General features: G+C 43.6%; 1 protein-coding gene across 1 annotated transcript in view; it reads left to right on the plus strand.

Moving 5' to 3' along the window:
• Window positions 1-19639, plus strand: part of KCNH2 (potassium voltage-gated channel subfamily H member 2) — a 1978218-nt gene that overhangs the window by 1741281 nt on the left and 217298 nt on the right. The window contains exon 8 of the mRNA XM_086940929.1: window positions 17475-17674. Within this exon, the coding sequence (XP_086797055.1) occupies window positions 17475-17674 (200 nt within the window). The remainder of the gene's footprint in view (window positions 1-17474; window positions 17675-19639) is intronic.

Consider the following 19639-nt stretch of genomic DNA (forward strand, 5'->3'; position numbering starts at 1 on the left):
TTTCCCTTTTTATCAACGGTGTCGACCGTTCCTTGGCCGACATCCCAGCAGATGCCCCTCTGCTTGGTGGTAAACATGTTCCGCTGTTACTTTATGCGGATGACGCTGTTCTTTTATCTCGAACACAGATGGGCCTCCAGCGCCTAATTGATAATTTTATGCAGTTTATTCAAGTTAGGCGACTACGTGTGAACAAAACCAAGACGTATGTAATGTCTTGTGGTCAGGCAGCTAAGCAGGTAAAGCATACCTTTTTTCTAGATAAGGAAAAGTTGACTTCTGTTAAGTCCTTTTGTTATCTGGGAATAACATACAACAACAGTGGGTCCTGGAATGCGGAATTTGATGCTGTTAGAATAAAAATGCTACGGTCTACTAGTAGTATTTTTCGTTTTGCTTCTAAACTTGGCTCACGAAGTATTTCAGATATGATGAACATATACAATGTATGTTGTGTCTCCTCTGCTCTGTATGGGGCAGGGGTGTGGGGACACTGCGAGGGTATTTCCCTGCAGAAGGAGGAAAATAAGTTTTTAAGGAGGTTGTTATGTGTTCCCCCTTCTGCCTCCATCCAGCTGATTCATGAAGAAGTCGGGATCGAGTACATTTCTGACTTAGCAGCAGTTCGGCCACTCTTATTGTGGCGTTCTATTTGGGCTAAGCCAGAGACTCGATTCACTCAGGATATTATCCTTGATTGTATAGGTTTGGACCACTCTTCACGCATATTGTGGTTAAGATACATTCACCGCTGGTATCTCCTTCTTTTTAACATTGATGTGTTCCGTGAGCCTGAAAATGTTGTTTCTATTTCAAAAAAAGAAATCAAGACAACGTTCCTAAACTTCCGTAAGGCTGAGCGAGATAAAACCGTTGGCAATCTTAGCACTGTGAAATTCTATAAAGATTTAAATCTAACTTCGGGACTCCAATCCTATCTTGTATATGTGACTCGTCCCTCTCATCAGTATGTTTTAACACGAGTCAGATTGGGCATTGCTCACCACTTGGTTGCTTTTCCAAATACAAAAACCAGTTCAGACATACCCTGTCCGTGTGACAGTATCTCCCGGCAGAGTAGTTGCCATTTTTTACTTTTTTGTAAATTCTTTCAGTTTCTCAGGTTAAAATACCTTAAGCCAATTTTTATCAAATATAACATTCGTACTACACAAACAGCATTGATATTTTTATCCTCATTAGAGAACGAGGAGATTTGTTTCTTTTTGGCTACTTTTATCTTAAAATGTACAGCTGCCAGGAAAAGTATTGTACTATAATAATGTTTTTACTTACCTGTCTGTACTTATGTTATACAGCTGCCAGGAATTGTTTTATGATGCTATTAACGTTAACACTCCTGTCTGTATATATATGCCTTCAATTTTAAAAAAATGTATATCAATTTCTGTAATTAAGGTATTTTTTATATTTGTAGAGGTCCACAGTATTGTATGATTACTTAATAATTTTAATGTACAGCTCCCAGAAAAGGCCTATTGAGCAACTCCTACTGATCCCCAGTTTGTTATGTAAGAATGTTTTGTATTTTTATAATAATATGCTGACCCAAAGAGACACGATCACTTACTATTTGCTGCACTTTAGCCTTTTTCGCCTCTCTAGGAGAGTCCATATGGTGATTTTTAATATTTTAATTATGTACTTTTGCTTGTATGATTTGTATGCACAAATCGAATAAAAGCTTTTGAACTTGAACTTGACTTCATTTACTGCCAATAGACAGCGTGACATCTCACTAGTTTCTTCTATGTGGCTGTCATGTGCAGATGTGACAGTCCGGACATCGAAAGCCTACGCCAACCTCCGAAAGAAGTAACTTTCGCTGCCTTTTACTTACAAGTAGAAGCTTTTAATGTGATACTCTTTCCCGCAGAGCAGTCGTCTCACCTGCTACGCAGACACCGAAGTACATGAACACTCCTCCCGGTCGCACACCGCTCCCTGCTGCAACTACACATGAGCCCGGCTGCAAAACATGCTCTATTACTCACTGCTCCCAGGACTCGTGACGAATGGTATGCCGGGAGCTGCAGTCTCAGCCTCACCTTCCTCATGCCTGTGCGCCCAAGGAATGAAAAGTAGATTAGTCTGACTGGTGAACTACAATCCCCAACACGCCCCATGGTGTCTGGCACAACAAGCCTGCCACCCAAGCAGTGTCGCCGGCCGGCTCTTCAACTGCCAATAAGATGCTGCAGCGTAACATATGTATACGAGGTTGCGTCACGATTATGAGACGGTCGAGGCGAGGGAGTAGATTACCTCACGCGTGTGTTGTGTCATCCGGAAACAAGCACCTACGAGGACAGTGGGGGGCGGGAGAGGAACGGACGGCGGGAGGGGGCGGGAGAGGACACAGGGGGCGGGAGGGGGGTGGGAAAGGACACGAGAGGAACGGACGGCGGGAGGGGGCGGGAGAGGACACAGGGGGCGGGAGGGGGGCGGGAAAGGACACGAGAGGAACGGACGGCGGGAGGGAGGCGGGAAACGTGGGGACGGCGGGAGGAGGGACACAAGGCAGGACAGCAGCAAGCACGGCCCGGCCGGACCAGACTCGGGGGCGTTCCCGGCGTCGCGTGACGTCGCCAAAGCCAAAGAATCTCGGGAACGCCCCCGTGTCTGGTCCGGCATTGATGGACAGGCCCCTCGTCCAATGGCTAGGCTCCATTTATGGAGCTAGCCAATGGGACGGGGGGCGTGTTCCATAGTGCTTACTATACTCAATAGATTTCTCTGGAGGAGGAGCCTAACGGCTCCGCCCCCCAGCGAAACCTAAAAATGTGAGCGTGCACAGGCAAATCAAATGGGATGGGGATTATTGGCTGTCGAACGTGTGTCCTTTGAAATGTTCAGATCACGAAGGAAACCTGCTTTGGGTGGGTTTCTGGCAGTAATGAAAGAGATGGTTATTTCAGAGAAAGGAAGAGAATGCATTAACAGGTTTATTTTACTGTGCTCATCACCCCAATGTAGATGGAGGTCAACAAGGGAGACAGATGCTTCAGGTTTTATAATTTGAGTTGTGGTAATTGCAATGCATTCTTCCATGAATGTGCTGTTTCACGGGGGAATGATAGAAAATATTGTTCTGCAGCTTAGTGTGTTCTTGTGGATAACCACAATCCCCCCATGTCTATCTTCACTGTCAGACCGAAGAATCGAGTAGTGTGGAGGGGTAAGGGAGTCAAAATGATTGTCTGTGGATTCATTGAGCCATGTTCCTGTCAAAATGAGGATATCCAGGTTAAAGTTCACACTCATGTCTGAAATCTACAAGCAATGTTTAACTGTAGAACAGCAGTTTTGTAGTAAGCACCACAGTGAGGAGAGAGTGGACTTGGAAATGAAATATTTTGGGGATTCCACGGGCACTTGAATGAGATTCTCTGGTTCCTTCTACTTGGATGGAAGATGTGAACAGAGAGACCTGTGGTTCAGAAGGTTGGAGAGGAATAAGTTGCCTTGTATTTGTTTACATACCTGCTTGGAAATGGTGTATCAGTTTTAATAGCTTTTGACCTGTTCCTGAAGATCATTGTCTCTGAGGGAGGAACTTGTTCGATTGGGTCTAGGATCAAGACTGTTCTTAGGCAGTCTGTCTCCCCAGGAATTATTCTTCAGCACTGGTTGTGAACAGACTGTGAACAGCATCTGGGTAAGGACAATGAGCATGGCAGATGAGTCTCTCCCTGTGCAAAGGACACTATTTTCTTTGCTGAGCTAGAGAGGATAGGAGACCAGAGGAGGGAGACTTATACGGCTCAGGAGAAACAGACTGGGACTAGTTTTAAGCATTTGGTGCAGAGAAACTGACGCCAGAGAAGAGGAGCAGGACATTTGGGATAACCCCCAAGGCAAGGTAGGCAAAGAAGTTGTGAGTGAGGTAGATTGAATGGAAGCAGAAAGAGCAGGAGCATAACACAGGCCCTTACAGCCCCTGTGGTGCAGGGGCCCACAACTCTCCAGGGGGCCCGCACCCTTATAGGGGACCACATTCAGTCCAAGATCAATGCATATCTATGAGATATAGAAGACTTAGTGGCCACTCATCACATTCTGCAGGGAGCTCAATGTGTGTGTTACGCCACTGAGGTAGCGGGGGAATGGAGGAGGGCGTGCAAGAACTAGAGGGGGTGGAAACTGAGTCAGCGCTTGTGCAGGGGAGAAAACAGCAGGTCCAGTGCTTCAAGACTGCCTCATGACAGTTAGCCACCAGGTAAGTGCTATTATTTATTTGTTCATCATTCTGGTATTCTTGAGTCTTTCTTATTTTGTGCTTTTCCGTCTATAATTCGCATTACTGGGAATCCCAATTACAATTCTGAAAATGTTGACTAAGTGAGATTAATGGCGCAATAATAATGAGAACATTGTACCATTAACCATCCATAATGAGGAAGTAGCAAAAACACCTGTGCAATCGACGATAGGAGAAAGCGCAGGTTCTGTGGGTGGAACTCCGCTCTGGTATGGTAGGCAGCGCTGCAGGTGAGGATTGATGTACATTGGCGGGGCATTGGATGGGGTCCCAGTGTGGGAGCTACAATGGATTTTAGATTTTTAAAGCACCACATAACCTCTTCACAGAAGCAACGATGGCATAGTGTGAATATACATCGCTGTGCATTAGTGGAGCTGCGCACATATGCTCTACCATGGAAACACCATGGGGTGCTCACTTCAGAACTGATTCACATTAGCTGATTATGCGGTTTAGCGTACATGTACAGGAAAGCAGGTGGGGGCAATCAGGGCAGAAAAACATTTTCAGATCTGCTTATTCCACCCCAATCTCTCAGTATAGCAATTACTGGTTTGGGGGGGGGGGGATGGTATTCAGGACAGGATTACATATGCAGCCGGTATCTCAGATACCAGTTGGTAGATCTGCAGGCAGAAGAGCAACGCGGAATTGAGGTTATGCTGTTTTGATTTATATAATGCGTGCCTGCAGATGGTAGAAATAAGGCAGCGCAGCCAAGTCAGCAGAGGGAAGCGCCATCCGTCAGCTGGTCCAGAGCACCAGATATTCCTGCACAAGAAAAGTAGGTTTTTAGTTGCTTTTGATGGCTAATAGACTCTCTTCCTGGCCGCCATCCAGCAGGATACACTCTTCTCAATCAGAAACTGCGATTTAAATGCCTTGCACCTCAGAAGGAGTTTAATACTCTCCCCAGACAGTAAGGGCTTGTATGAAATGAGCGCACAAATATAATGACCACCTAGGGCCATATTACAGAGAGTGCCCCGGGGGCGCTATGGGCGTTTGTGCCTGCTTTTCACGCTCCCGGGGCACTTTGGAATTGCAGAAGGGCTTGCAGATGCTTGTGCGGCCCATTCTGTAATACCGATAGTGATGCTGCAGGGGCGTTCCCTAATTTGCATAGGGGCTTCTATAATATCGATAGCACTGCTGCAGGGGCATTCCCTAATTTGCATAGGGGCGTGTCCCATGCAAATGAGAGAATTCCTTTGCCTCTGCGGCCGTGCCGTATTACAGATGTGGGCACCGAGCCAAAGAAGCTCTTAGGAGGCACACTGACAGTGCGCCACCTAAAAGGTGGTGCGCTGTCAGTACGCCCCCTGTGGCCAGCCCTCTGGAGGTGGGAAAGGGAATCTTATGGATACCCCACACATCCTGTTGCAGGCAGGTGCAGCAACTAACTGCTCTCCACACCACTGGATTCAAGCAAGCCGGGCTGAAGACGGCTGGAATGCCAGAAACTGGTCCTCAGAAGCTTGTTTCCGGTCCAGGGAAGGCATGGCTTGGCAGTTCGGGCTGGACTGTTCCCATGAGGCACAGGGTCGGACTGATTTGCATATGGCCATGTCTGAACTGGGGTGGTGTGGAGTGCAAAAAAACGATGGATTTGGGCCCAGATCTCTGTACTGGGGTGAATGTATGACATTGTTCTGCATTCTGTCCATCAACTGTGGTTTTTGCATTTGCAGCCACTAACTGCACCAGCCTGCAAGGGGATCTCTAATCCCCTTTGAAAGTGCAGGCAGGTGCCGCCTGTACAGTAAAAACATGGAGCGGCTTCAAAGCAGATGTTCCGTTTTTCACAAGAATCCGCTGGGGGCAGCGCATTCCATGTAATAGGGAGTTCTTTCCCTATTTGCTTCAGGCGCACCTGTTTTAAGGCGCACCGGGCGCAAACAGGGAAAGTGCGCCCTTTACATAATAGGGACCTGAACTGTAAAGGATCCCTGCCAGAATAGGCATAGGCAGAGATTTTAATTCCTTCTGCTTCTTAAAATGACAGAAAAGGGCAGAACAGATCAGATCAGCCCACAGCAAGAATCAGGGGGCCCTATTATGGAAACTTAGCACTGGTGCTAAAAAAAACAAATTTATTTGCACCATTTTTGGTGCCTCTGTGAGCAATCTTCGATCCAATCAGTATTAAAGAAATATTTTTCCACAAGGGCCTACACAATCTATGTAGATTGTGAAGTATAGCACGTGTATGGCTCACCAAACCTTTTAAGTGTGTAACAAAGAAATCAGAGGCTACAAACATTCAAAAAAGTATGTTCTTAATAAATGTAAATTATTTTTCTTGACACTGATTCACTCTTTCGTATTCAGTGCCGCTGGAGTTATACAATTTTGCGTTTTTTGCATACTTACAGATTTGCCACATTTGACACATAATCCATCATCTGCTGAGTAATCTGCAGATTTTAACAAAAATGTATATTTCTAGTTCATACGATTCAAAAGTTACTAAAAACTCAGCGACACATGTTGCTACACAGTGGAATGCCCTTTGCAAAGGTTGACTGGTCACCTTTTTGTTGCCTATTTCTATATTTGAGTGTTAAACTGGTACTAAAGAGGTGCCAATAATTTAGTCAAAACTGTCTCATAATTTGTCCCTTCCCTGACACATAATTCCAGTGCTCGTGCTTATATTTAAATTTTTTTAGCAAATTAATTTTTCCATAGCTGGTCTGGAAACAAAGTAACAACTGCAAAACAAAATTGCTTCATATTTAGCCTTGGTGACAATACATGGAGCTCACTCCTTCTTCCAGGGTCAGCAGAAATGGGACACATGTATTTGTGCTCTTTTGTTTTTTTTGCACCAGTGAATATAGCCCCAGATCTTTACTTTTTTATTTTATTTTTTTAATGCAGATTTTATATAGCGTGAACTCGACCCGAAGGTATTGGAGCACTTTACATGAACACTGGTTACATTAAACAAGGACACATTCAGGCACGGGGAGATTAAGTGATTTGCCCAGAATCACAGGATGTGGATGCGGCCCGAGGCCTGAGGCTCGAAGCTTGGTTTCCAGCACCAAAGTGAGCAGTCTAGCCAATGGACCACATCTTCTCCCCTTTACTTACCAAAGTGTTGAAATTTAGGAGAACACGACCATTTGAAGGTCAAGTCATTAGGGCCTGATTTTGAGTTCGCCGGTGCGGGAGCGGGACTGCCACTTTGCCGCTCACTCCCGCAACGCCAAACCTGTGTATGCACCGCCTGCCGGATTATGATTTTTTTTGCCACTGGCGGGCGGTTCTTTAGTGGTCTCATTGCGGTGCCTTTGAAATAGGCACCGCAATGGGAACCTCAAAGGCAGTACTTGCATGGCATGGACTCGTGCAGTCCATGCATGCAGATACTGGATTGCATCCACACAGGGGGGGCACAGCATGTGCCCACCCAGCAAGCACCTCATGGTCCTGAGGCAACAGGGGTCCTTGTAGGGCCCCCGTTGTTTCCTCTCCACCACGGTTTTCATGGAATAGGAACAACCATGAAAACCGTGGCAGAGAGGAAACTCGTAATACGGTTGGCAGGATGCAGCCGCCCTGCCAAGCCTATTGCGGCCTCAAGACCGCCACGCAATCTCTGATCTCTGGCGGTTGCAGTGGTGCAATGGCGGTCCGACTGTTCTAGTTGTAATAGGGCTGTTGGAAGACCGCCACCGCTGCATCACCGTGAGTCTGGGGGTCCGTGGCTACCCAGACTCGTAATCATGCCCTTAGTGAGCTTCACATCACGTCTAAGAGGAGAACTGCCTGGATCCGCCACGGAGCAGCTACCACCAGGTTGCGAGCGCCATAACGTAGCTCACTGTGACATGCCACGCTGTGTGAAGGCGCACTACGTAAAATAATATCATCAGAACATCAAAGAGTTTGACAATAGCACAACTAAACACTACAAATCTGGTTGTCATTTGATGTCCAGGGAATGGTTTGGCAGGCGCGGTCCTCTATGATTCTGAAAAAACGTGCAATGTCATATGTCACGGTTTTAGCTTTTTAATCGAGAAGTAGAGCCCTGCAATCTAAACATTAATTAGAGTTGTGGCTAGAGTACGCCAGATTGTCCAAAGTGCCATAGCCCGCCACTGCGGACTCCATTGTTGATGCCACAAATCCACTTTAGGGACTAGATAGACTCCCTTCACCAAGGAAGGTAATAGTGGTGTGTCAAATGTACATTATTTGCCTTTTAATAATTTGCTTTTGCGTAATTATGTGAAATTGTGCCGAAAATATGCAAAATTGCTCTTTATGTGGAATGCAAATCGTTGTTTACCAGTATACTTTAGAATAAAACGCAACCCCAAGCCGATGTTTATACCGAGGGTGCATTTCACGCGAACACGTACGACAACTGCAACGAACAACAGCTGCTCTCATTCTGATGTTCTCTCTGTCCAGCACTCCTGCTCTTCAATTTTGGCACAAACGGCGACGTCATTTCAGAACTTTTGTGTAACAAGCATTAATGTGAAAATCCCAAAAGTACACAAACTATGCCTACGTAACTTCCGTTTCCCCTAGCCTCAGGGTACTTTAGCGATGGCCGCCCTGTGAGCTTCAGCTGGTCTCCAAAGATGGAGTCAACAGCAGGAGACAGAGGGGCCCGGCTGCACCTAGCAACGGTGCGCTCCATGGACATCGGTACTTGGATGTTCTCGCTCGCAAACTCAGTAGTTATGCTGCCTGGATCGTATAATCAACCCTGGTTAAAAAAAAAGGTCTTCTATAGAGGTTGCCCCTTATTCACTTTAAAAATGTATATTTTTTTATATGGTGCTTTAATCTTACAGATGTTGGAACCTGATCTGCCGCAGCCTTTCACGTGCCAGAGTCCCCTCTGAGTTGCAGAACAGAGCTTAAGGCTTTACAGCCAGATTCATTATTGAAAATTGTGCTCGCAAAGTGCCAGATTCTGAGAATCTGGCCCTTTGCGAGCGCAATTTTTGCATTTGGGATTCATCATCCCAAATGCAAAAATCGCTAATAGCAAAATCGCTAAATTGCGAAGAATTGCATTTAAGGAATCTCTATTTGAGATTCCTTAAATGCAATTCGTTAACCATTTTGAATTTGCGAACTCACAATTTTTGGTTGCTATTTACCGCGAAGTCTGACTTCGTGGTAAATAGCGAAAACTTAGAAAAATGCACTTTAGTGCATTTTTCTAAGTTGTATGTTACACACACACATGTCCTTTGGACATGTGTGTGCGCAACATCAGTCTACATTTTCATTTCAGGGGTGCTACAGGGTGTCCTTTGGACACCCCTTGCACCCTTGAAATCGCATCCTAATTTGCGATTAGCAAATTGCTAATCGCAAATAAGGAATAACTCCCCATTCATTCCCATAGGAATGAATGGGGAGTTATTCCTTATTTGCGATTAGCAATTTGCTAATCGCAAATAAGGAAGCTGTAGGAATCGCAATTTATTTTGCGATTCCTACATGAATCCCGTTTTGCAAGTCCTTAATAGCGATTCCTTAATAATCGCTATTAAAGACTCGCAAAACGGAACAATGATGAATCTGGCTGTTAGTCTCTACGACAGCCTGTGGTCAGAGATGGGCGTTTTTACTGGGCTTCAGTGAGATGTGCTTTGAAGAGGGCCTGTAGAGCTTGCATAAAGCGTGATATATGTCAATTAGAACTTGACATAACATTTTAAAACTCATTTGTGAGCTGACAAAATACAACTTTCTGGCCACGGCTATCGAAGAAAAATAATCTGGAGAATGAATGGATCTGATTCACATGGTGGATGCGTCTCCTCCATAGCGCCTGGGACCTGGCGGTTGACAAGGACTACTCCCCAAAGCGGTGGCTTAATGTCGGTTGCAGGACAAATGGTTGATGCAGTTATTTTTTTTCCAACATACCAGGCAGTTTCATCTGAGGTATGGATGTTTTGGAATGTTTGGTGAAATGTCATTGCCGACATTCACAATGGAAATTCTCAATTTTTGTGGGCAGTTTGCATTTTTTCATGCACTAAAAATATTCAGATACATAATGAAATATCCTGGTTGTCTGTGATTACTCTGGGCAGCATCACAGCCATATAGCACATAGTAACTGTGCATTTGTCTGGTGTAAACGGATGACATCAGGTTACTGCTGTACGAAAGACTCATTGGTAATGGTTTTCACACGTATTATGTGCCTTGCTACATTGAAGGTGCCTGCGAGTATAGTGTTTAATGCTCTTACCTACGATACTATTACCCTACTCTGAGCATTATTATGTGGTTAGAATGTATGTTATATGGCCTGATTCATAGGTCATTACTTATTTTCTTCGTTCATCTTGGATATAAACATCATATTGAAGAAATGGGTGGTGTTGACTTAAGGGCCTATTCACAAACTGCATTTTGTAGTACATTATTAGTACTACAATAGTACTGCAAACATACTTAAAAATACTATTATCAAACCTTCGTGTGAAGGTACCATCTTCGCCTCACCTATCTTTTTGTGTGCGGAAATGTCCGCCCCGACAGAGCGTCTCTGCACACAGTAGTATACGTTTTACTATTAAATGTGGGAGCGATGGGGGAGTGGCTGGAAAATGGTAAATAATTTCCACTGAAGGGAAGGCTTTAAAGGGAGAAGTAAGGGGGGGTTAAAGGAGAGTTAGGGAGGGGTTTAAGGAAGGTGTGCACCTACCCACAAAAAATAAGCCCATTGCCAAACACAAACTGCACTTCTAAAGTTACGACAACCAAAACTTTTTACTAAATAGGAGGGGTTTAGGTAGTAATAGGGAGGTGTTTAGGTAGAGACATGCATTCACCCACAAAATAATTAGCCCATTGCTATTCATAAATCACACCAAACAGTCATAAATGTACTCCAGCTTGGAGCTGGAGTAAGTCCAGCACCACCCATGGCCAATCACAAGAACAGAAACATCTTCCATAGAAAATAAAGAAGGTACAGATTTATAATAAAACGTCATAGGAAATAATGTTAAATGAAATTACATTATTTAAATTAGATAAAAATATATATAATTTTAATTTAATGTAAAAACACATTAAAAAATATAACACGTTTAATTGTATTTTAACACATTTTAATAACCATTTTAGATTTTATTGTAACATTATTGTTTATTAAATTATAATTCAGTTCTTTTTATTTGAGTATATACATCACTTGTAATTATTAACACATAATCAGACTATGTTTTTTTCTTACTTTAAATGGAATTTTAATTTAACAAATTCAAAATAATTACATTTGATATCAAAATTAAGTTATTATTGCTGTATATCTCACTTTGACAATGAGTAAAAATACTTCTATTTTAGCTATTGTCAATTAATTTTATATATTTATTTTTAAAGTAGGAAGTAGTACAAAATATTTTTTTTACCAAATTATAGTAAATTAAAACTATTTTTCCAGTTTAATTTTTTTATCCCAGGTAAAGTAAAACAAATATATTTCTTTTTTAATATGCACTTCCAGAAACAGTAAAACATAGCCACTTTGATAAACTTTTCCTCACCACAAACGTTTTTGCCCTGAGTGATGGTTTTACTGTTTCTGGATGCAGATTTACTAGCCAGTGTGCTCCATCGACTCCGTGCTCTTCCCCCGAAGATCAGGAGTCCATTTTTGAAGCACATGGATTGTGAAATATTTTTTATTATTAATTATTGAAAGTGAAGTATAAAATTAATTAAAAGTAATTTACTGATATTCAAATACAAATAAATATACTTTTGTTACATTAAAAAAGGTTACAATATACAATAAAATAACAACATTTTTGTTCAATAATTTTTTTATGGCATTACAATGATTTCTATTTCGAAATATTTTAAATAATTTACTTTAATTTACAATTATTTTCAATGGGGATTTATTTTATATCAGTGTCTCCATTATGTTCTATGGGAAGGTTTTGCACTATCAGTGGCTGGCCATGTGCGGGACCGGACTTACTATTGTTCCTTTTTGGTCCTACATGTCCCTTAGAGGAAGAGACATGTAAGTCTACACGTTTGAGTAACTTTTCACTCGCTAATGGTGAGTAGTCCAATGAAAGTTACTCAAAAGTATATGAGTAAACTTACACTTTTAGATTTCCCCTTGTCTGAATTTACCTTTATGAATAGGTGCTTGAGTGTTCAGAGGGAGAGTTAATGATACTATATGATAATAGCCTGTTTTCAGTGCCACTGAAATTATGCATCAATGGAGGGCAAAATTATTCAGCAGAGTTGACAAAATGACGAGCCAAGGAAAGTCAAATAATGTGGCATAATGCGACACATTCTGTGGAAGTATTAGCTCACTATGTTGTCAGTTGAACTCAACTGAATGCAGTCAAGCACAATTTCCACTGCATTAGTACCAGTTTATCAGCTGAATACATACAGCAGTCTGTAACCAAAAGGTGAACAGTTGAATGTTGCTTGTTGTCTGGTACTGCGTAGCCCATGTGTGGCATTGTTTAATGGTGACTTTTGATGTTTTTGACCTAGAAAGTACATTTTTGTAGAAGCTTGGAAAATATGCAGAAGATATTGGATTGTGTGGCACGTTCAGTAAATACATAATTTAGTGCAAAATGCCACCGTATGTCGAAATTGCACGGGGTTGCTGTACATGTTTTACATAGTGAATTTTACCACAATTTTTGATCTGTAATGCTGAAAGTATCCAAAGTTACTCTTGCTCATCTCACTGGTTACTCGTTTAATCAACTTCAGAAAGAAGGAAGGTTGAGTAGCTCATTAAGGTGTTATTCCAGGTTACAAACAGTTTTCAGCAGCGAGCATGTAACTTAAGTGATAAGTCATAAGTCAAATGCTCTTTTATAGCGCACAAATCACCAAAAGGTCTCAAGGCGCTTCTCACAACTTCTTGGCCTATCTACATTTGCTATATGGAGTAAGACTGTTTCTGCTGGCACTCTGGAGTGTTCCAGAATAAAATGGATTATCATTAGGCCCAGTTGTAATTTAGTTTATGTCGGTGTAATCTCATGTATTTTGTGGCATTTCACAAATGCTTGTTACGTGAGAGGCCTGAGATTATGCCATTAACCCATGTTGCATAATGGAGATTTCAATTGGATACAAAACCTGTCAAAAAAGTACTGGAACAACATGAATGAACAGAGGACGATCAGCTGTTTGCACCGTGCATGATTTTAGGCTAACTTGTCCGCTGTATACCATAAGGCACATTTTACGGTAAAAAAAATAGTGCAAAATGCTGGATTGAAATTTAGTGTAATTTAGCATAATTGTGTGTAATTATCTTAAAAGATATTATGGGAATTGCACCCAGGCCTACTATCATGCACAGTGCCGTGAAATGTAGCTGAAGTCAGTCCTCAGAATTGATCCTCTTGGGGTTCCAAAGTGTGAGCTCAGTTTCATCTGGCACAGCAGCTCATCTTGTCCTCGAAGCACCTGCCCTAGAGATGCTGTCACCAGCAACAGTGGCAACAAGCTTGTCTTCTGGGATTGCATGTAAAGATCAAGGCTGCTCCGCCTCCCTCACCCTTCTCTCCTTTGTTGAATGGGATTTGTAAGCAGTTAACTTTAGAGGTTCATTGGGCCCATGCTTTGGTGTACAAGGGCTTCAGTCTGGCTGAGCCGGGCCTTGGCATGGTTGAATGCCCCCTTCATGCCACAAAGGCTATGCTCCTGTACTGCCTCTCTACCTTTCTTTCTTATGTAAATGGTTATTTATTGACAGATGCTTATAGAGGGCTAATGTGTTGCCTGGTGACCAATTCAACGGTCTGTACACAGATATGTCAGAGGGGGAGGAAGGAGGAGCAACAATTACTTATTAGATTACCAGCTTGATCTGTGTGGAAGTCTGAGGGTAATGATGGTGGTTAGGGAGACAGATAACAAAGAGAAAGAGGGAAAAGTGTGCAAGCTTTGCTTGCTAAATATTAGTAGACAATGTCTGGTTGAGAGGTAGCGTAGGTCTGGCCTCATCTTTCCCTCATCTCTTTGAACCAGGTCGTGGGATGAGCCTTTCGATAGTTAGATCTTGGGCTATGAGAACAAGGATTGTTGAGCTGATTTCCATCAAGTGTGCTCGTCAAACATTATACAGCACAGCAGCGAGTTCAGTCAATGCTTTGATCCACTTATTGCACCTTACCTGTTGGCCAATCACAAGAGATACAACTGTTCCTCTTCGTGCATATTGATGAATGAGATACATTAAGGTGTTCTAAGCATCCTATTGGTTGATCAACCAGTTTGTGTCTACACCTTCTTGTGCCTCCTACGATAATAAGTTGTGCCTGGAATCATGTTTTTTTAGTAGCTCTTTAATTTGAAATAGTAGATGGTACATTAAGTAGGGCCACAAAGGTATATGTTGTGTCTCCTCTTGGGGCAGAATGCATAATCTACACAGGCAAGCCCGGACGTATCACCACACGCTAAGTAGGTATTATCAATAGGGACTTAATGAGCCCCAGGTGACTGTCAGTTTCATTATAATGAGAATTGGGGACTTATACTAATCAAGATGTCTGGCTTGTTGTTGCTCTTACTTTACTGTAAGCACTAAAAGAAGCCTACTAAGGTTTGTGTATTACTTACCCACTTTTAGTACACGTTTGGGTGGCAGGACATTCGCGTGTGATGTTTACATTTATGGATAGGATCAGCAACATGTGTTTTCAGGTAGAGTGGTGAATAGTCACATTATAGAACTATCATCACACTTAATCCATGAGTTATTTTGTTAAGAATTGCTAAAAACAACTACAACCAAAATGTTGGGATTGTGTAGCTTAAATTAATCTGTTAACGGCAAACAAAATATATGGATGACGGTCACCCTAAGAAGTATTAAGTGTCACAGTGGTGGGACTAGGGTGCAATATCTTAGAGCCATGTAAATGGATTAGTATACTATGATAGTGACTGTGGTCTATCTCTCATGTAGCCTTGAAAAAGTTGTATGTACAAATATATAGAGGCGACGAAACACGTGTTGGCATTTGGGCTTCGGAACAGTCACAGTATCTTGCATTAAAGAAGGCTCAAGACAAAGAATTAAAAAGACTAAAGAATCGCATTCATTTTGCGTCAAAATGTAATCTCCACAATAACTTACTGTACTACTGTTACATTATACAATTGTCGTGTGCTAGGGACTCTTATGTATATTTGTGTTGCAGCCTAGGCCGCAGAAATTAGGAGAGGTGGGTGGTTCTCTCCTCCTTTTTAGCACAGCAGAAATACTAGTACCGAAAAATTAATCAGTGAATATTTCCAGGGGCGCCTTCCCTATGATTAATACCACTATCCTGCACTATAGGCTCTCTATTATACTTGGCTACTGTAAAGCGCTACATAAGCACCTTCGTGGTTTCCAATTGGTGTGGACGCCTTCTCACCACTGACCTCAGGTTATATCCTCAGCCACAGTGGAAGGTAGCCATCACTTGATTATGCCCAGTTAATCACTCCCAAGTGATTTAATTAAGGAATATTGTTTATGATGTTTAGAAAATGAAATATATTTACATTTCTTCCCCAAGTTTATCATTTATAGGCTCCCACCCACTTTTCGTTAATCTTTGTGTCTAAGTAAGCTGCATGTACTTCATCTATATTCAGAGATCCTATCCAATAGATCCTTAATCTGATATCCTTGCCTTAATCTCTCTCCCTAAATGGGACAGGCATACCAAGACATGGATCCTGTGCACACGGTGTCACTGGAACCTAGCTATTTCAGGCTGATGAGCCCATAACAATGGCCAAACAGGTCCAGGGTTGATGGTGTGTCTCTGTTCAGGAGGACCTGGCTTCGCAGTTCGGGCTGGACTGTTCCCACAGGAGCAGCATATAGCTGGGTCCAAACTGAGGTGGCATGGTGTGCAAAATAACAATGGGCTGGGGTGCAACCCAGAGCATTTAACATTGGCTGAGATGAATTCAAGCATTCCATCCATCACTCGGTGTACACATTAATCTCTCTCCCTGGCACCAGGGACATTTCTGCACCCATGTCTTGCCAGGATTGATTTTTGTTTTACCACCAGCCAGCAGATGTACTAGATATGCAGTTGGATTGTGACATGTGCCATGCTTTTTCTGCACTTGATACATTATTGTCTGAATCAGCCGATGTGTATGGTAAAGTATAAATCAATAGAAAAAGATCTGTCTGTTTATTCTATTTGACATCCAGAAGTTTGTTTCAGTTTATCTTTCAATAGCACCGACCATAGTTTTTGTGATGAGCTCTGTTAATTACAAGGCTTAGATTTTGGATACTGACTACTGTCTAGCTGCATTAATTGTCTTCGCAGTGGGTGCTAATTAACTTCAGTCTTTGCTGGAGTAGTGGGCAATAAAGCTTGTTACCGCCGAGTTTCTTTAGGTATGTGTTTGGAAAGAGAAGCCCTCCATGCAGTGAGTGACCCTTGAACTCTATGGGCCTCATTTATGAAAAGTGACGCATCGCTGCGTGAAAACAGCGATGCGTCACTTTTCATTGCGCCCTCCTTGTGACACCAATGATGCGTCATATTTACAGTATGACGCATCATTGCGCAAGGAGCTACAGATACGTCAGTATTTCTGACGTATCTGTATGGCGTAAAAGTGATGCATTGCTTGAGTGTGTCACAAAAGTGACGTAACTCTAGCAATGCGTCCTTTCACATGGGGCAAGCCCCTTGTGAAAGGGCCTGCGTCAGTCTTACGCCTGCTGTGAGGCAGGCGTAAGATATTGACGCATTTGCATCCTAGAAGTGGTGCAGTCAAATCTTATAGATTTCACTGCGTCACTTCTACGACCCTTTCTTGCGTCAATATGCCCCCCTTGCATACATTATACCTGGCGCAGGTATGTGGCGAAGGGGTTTACAAAGTGACGCATCTACCTAGATGCGTCACTTTGTAAATATGGTGCAACAAGGGGCATTTTTTACACCACTGGTGCGTCACAAAAAGTGATGCACCGGCGGCGTAAAAGTGACGCACAGCCTCATAAATGAGGCCCTATATGTATTGTGGCCTATTCTTCGATAAGTAGGTCTGTGAGCCCGATGGCAGGTCTGTAAGCTGCCTTAGCACTGCTGTTCGTAGTCCTTATGCACATCACTTGATTTCATTCTCCACTGACCCTGACCTCTCCCTTACTCTCTAGCCCTGATGTATGCCAGCATCTTTGGAAACGTCTCCGCCATCATCCAGCGGCTGTACTCTGGCACCGCCCGGTACCACACACAGATGCTGCGGGTCCGAGAGTTCATCCGCTTCCACCAGATCCCCAACCCGCTGCGGCAGCGACTGGAGGAGTACTTCCAACACGCCTGGTCCTACACAAACGGCATTGACATGAACGCGGTAAGAGGTGTGCTGGAGGCGTGTACATGGTATGTGACCCCTCTCGAGAAAAAACATGCATAGGACATGGTAATGTAACACACACACACACATACACACAAATACCAAAACAGCTTCAACACACGGCCTGCAGGCATAGCTTCTATAAACACTGTGGATACAGCAGACAGGTCTACGCAGGAAGGCACTGGGATAAGGCACTGGGACAAGGAACTTCTAGAACATTCTAGACATGACGGAGCTGACCCGACCCCTAGAGCATTCTGAGGTACGCGAGGGGACACGAGTAAAGCAGCGTAGCGCAAGAAGAAGCGCATCTTTACACCTTGATTATGGCATAATTGTAAGGTTTATTTCAAAAAAAGGGAGGAGAGAGGACACTGTTTACCACTCAGGATGGTGGAAGGTCCAGCAGCAGCTTAGTGTCCGTACCTAGTACTGGAGATACAAAAGGGGGTTGCTGCACTGTTCCTATAGAGAGATAGGGAAGTTGGGGAAGATTTACCTGGCGTGACCAAGGGTGTTCGAGTGATACCCTGGGGCATCCATTATGTTGGATGTAGTTGCCTCACACACCCAGAAGGGTGTCATGCTTCATCATTGGCGGTTGCTCCTCGTCGGGGAGGCGGTGCAACCCCCGACGGGCTCACCTCAAAGAGGGGCTCTTTGGCGGAGATCTTTTTATCCAACAGCCTTATGGTGAGGTGGGGGTGTGTGGGCAGGGTGGTGTATTCTTGTGGTAGGATAATTAAAATGTAGCAAGGGGTACCGGAATTGACTTTATTCTGGGGGTCCCCTGGCTGCAAATAAAAGGTGGGGCTAGCTTACTAGGTGTCAACGGGTTAGGTCGAGTGACCCTAGAGGAGGCTAGAAGTGAATGTGGTCGACATGTTTCTCGCAAAGGGTTAATCACCCGCGATTCTTCAGGACCTTAAGAAAGTGAAAAATAACAACAACATGCTAGTGTCATATGTGTTGTGTTTGTTACCTCTGTGGATTCTCCTATGCCTATACATAGAGAAGAGATAAGGAAACAAAAGTTATTATATGCAGTACAAAGATGCAAGTCACAACATTGCCAGGGTTAGTTAGAATTCTGACATGCTGGTGGTAATGGGAATCATCTAGCACACCACCGCATGCCTTGTGTATTGAGCGTGCAATGTGCAGAGTGAAGAGCACACGCAATAACTGAATCTGTGACGGGGACTGTGATTGGTGAGGGTGATGGCTAAAATCAATGGTTTAAAATTGGTTTAAAATGCAGCAGTCTTGGAGTGATCGCCTGCCCATAGTGTGTCAAGTAATGGGCAGGTCTCATGTAAAGACACCAAATGAAACAGTTGCTAAATGCAAAATCAAACTCACACTGTGACCTGTAATACGTTATTAGAAACAAAGCATACAGTTCCCTACTCATGAGGGATCGGCGGGACAGTACATCAGGGATGAGCCCATAGGGTGTGGCTAGAGTAGGAGTAAATAAAGCGCGCCCCTAAAATATTAGAAGTAGGCTAAACAAACTGATAATCATGGAATGAGGGTCTAAATGTCCACCTCCTGCTTAGCGCTATCACACTCACCTCCAATCTCCTGTGTCCGCGTATGGTGACCTACCCATTACCGCCGAGCTCGAGTAGATGTGTGAGCTCGGCGGCAGGGGTTATTTAAACATCACAAGCAGACCGGCGTGCCGAGGCGCGTCGCCGCCCACTGCGTCAGGTCACGTGTGAGAGGCCGATTTCGTGGCGGCCATTTTAAGATGGTGTAGAATTGCGTAGTCGCTAGTGTTTCGGGTTAATTGCGGCCGGTTTTGCTTGGTGGAGCCTCGATTGGAGGGATCTTATGAGAGCAAAAACACGGCGGGGAGGGAGGGGAAGCGGGGGGAGTTCCATGTTTGTAGGGCGTTGTGCCTAACAAATATCTATGCGCCTATCGAGGGTGACGCCCGGCCAGATTCATGTT

The sequence above is a fragment of the Lissotriton vulgaris genome, chromosome 10 (assembly GCF_964263255.1).
Source record: "Lissotriton vulgaris chromosome 10, aLisVul1.2, whole genome shotgun sequence".
In the NCBI taxonomy this organism is placed as follows: Eukaryota; Metazoa; Chordata; class Amphibia; order Caudata; family Salamandridae; genus Lissotriton; species Lissotriton vulgaris.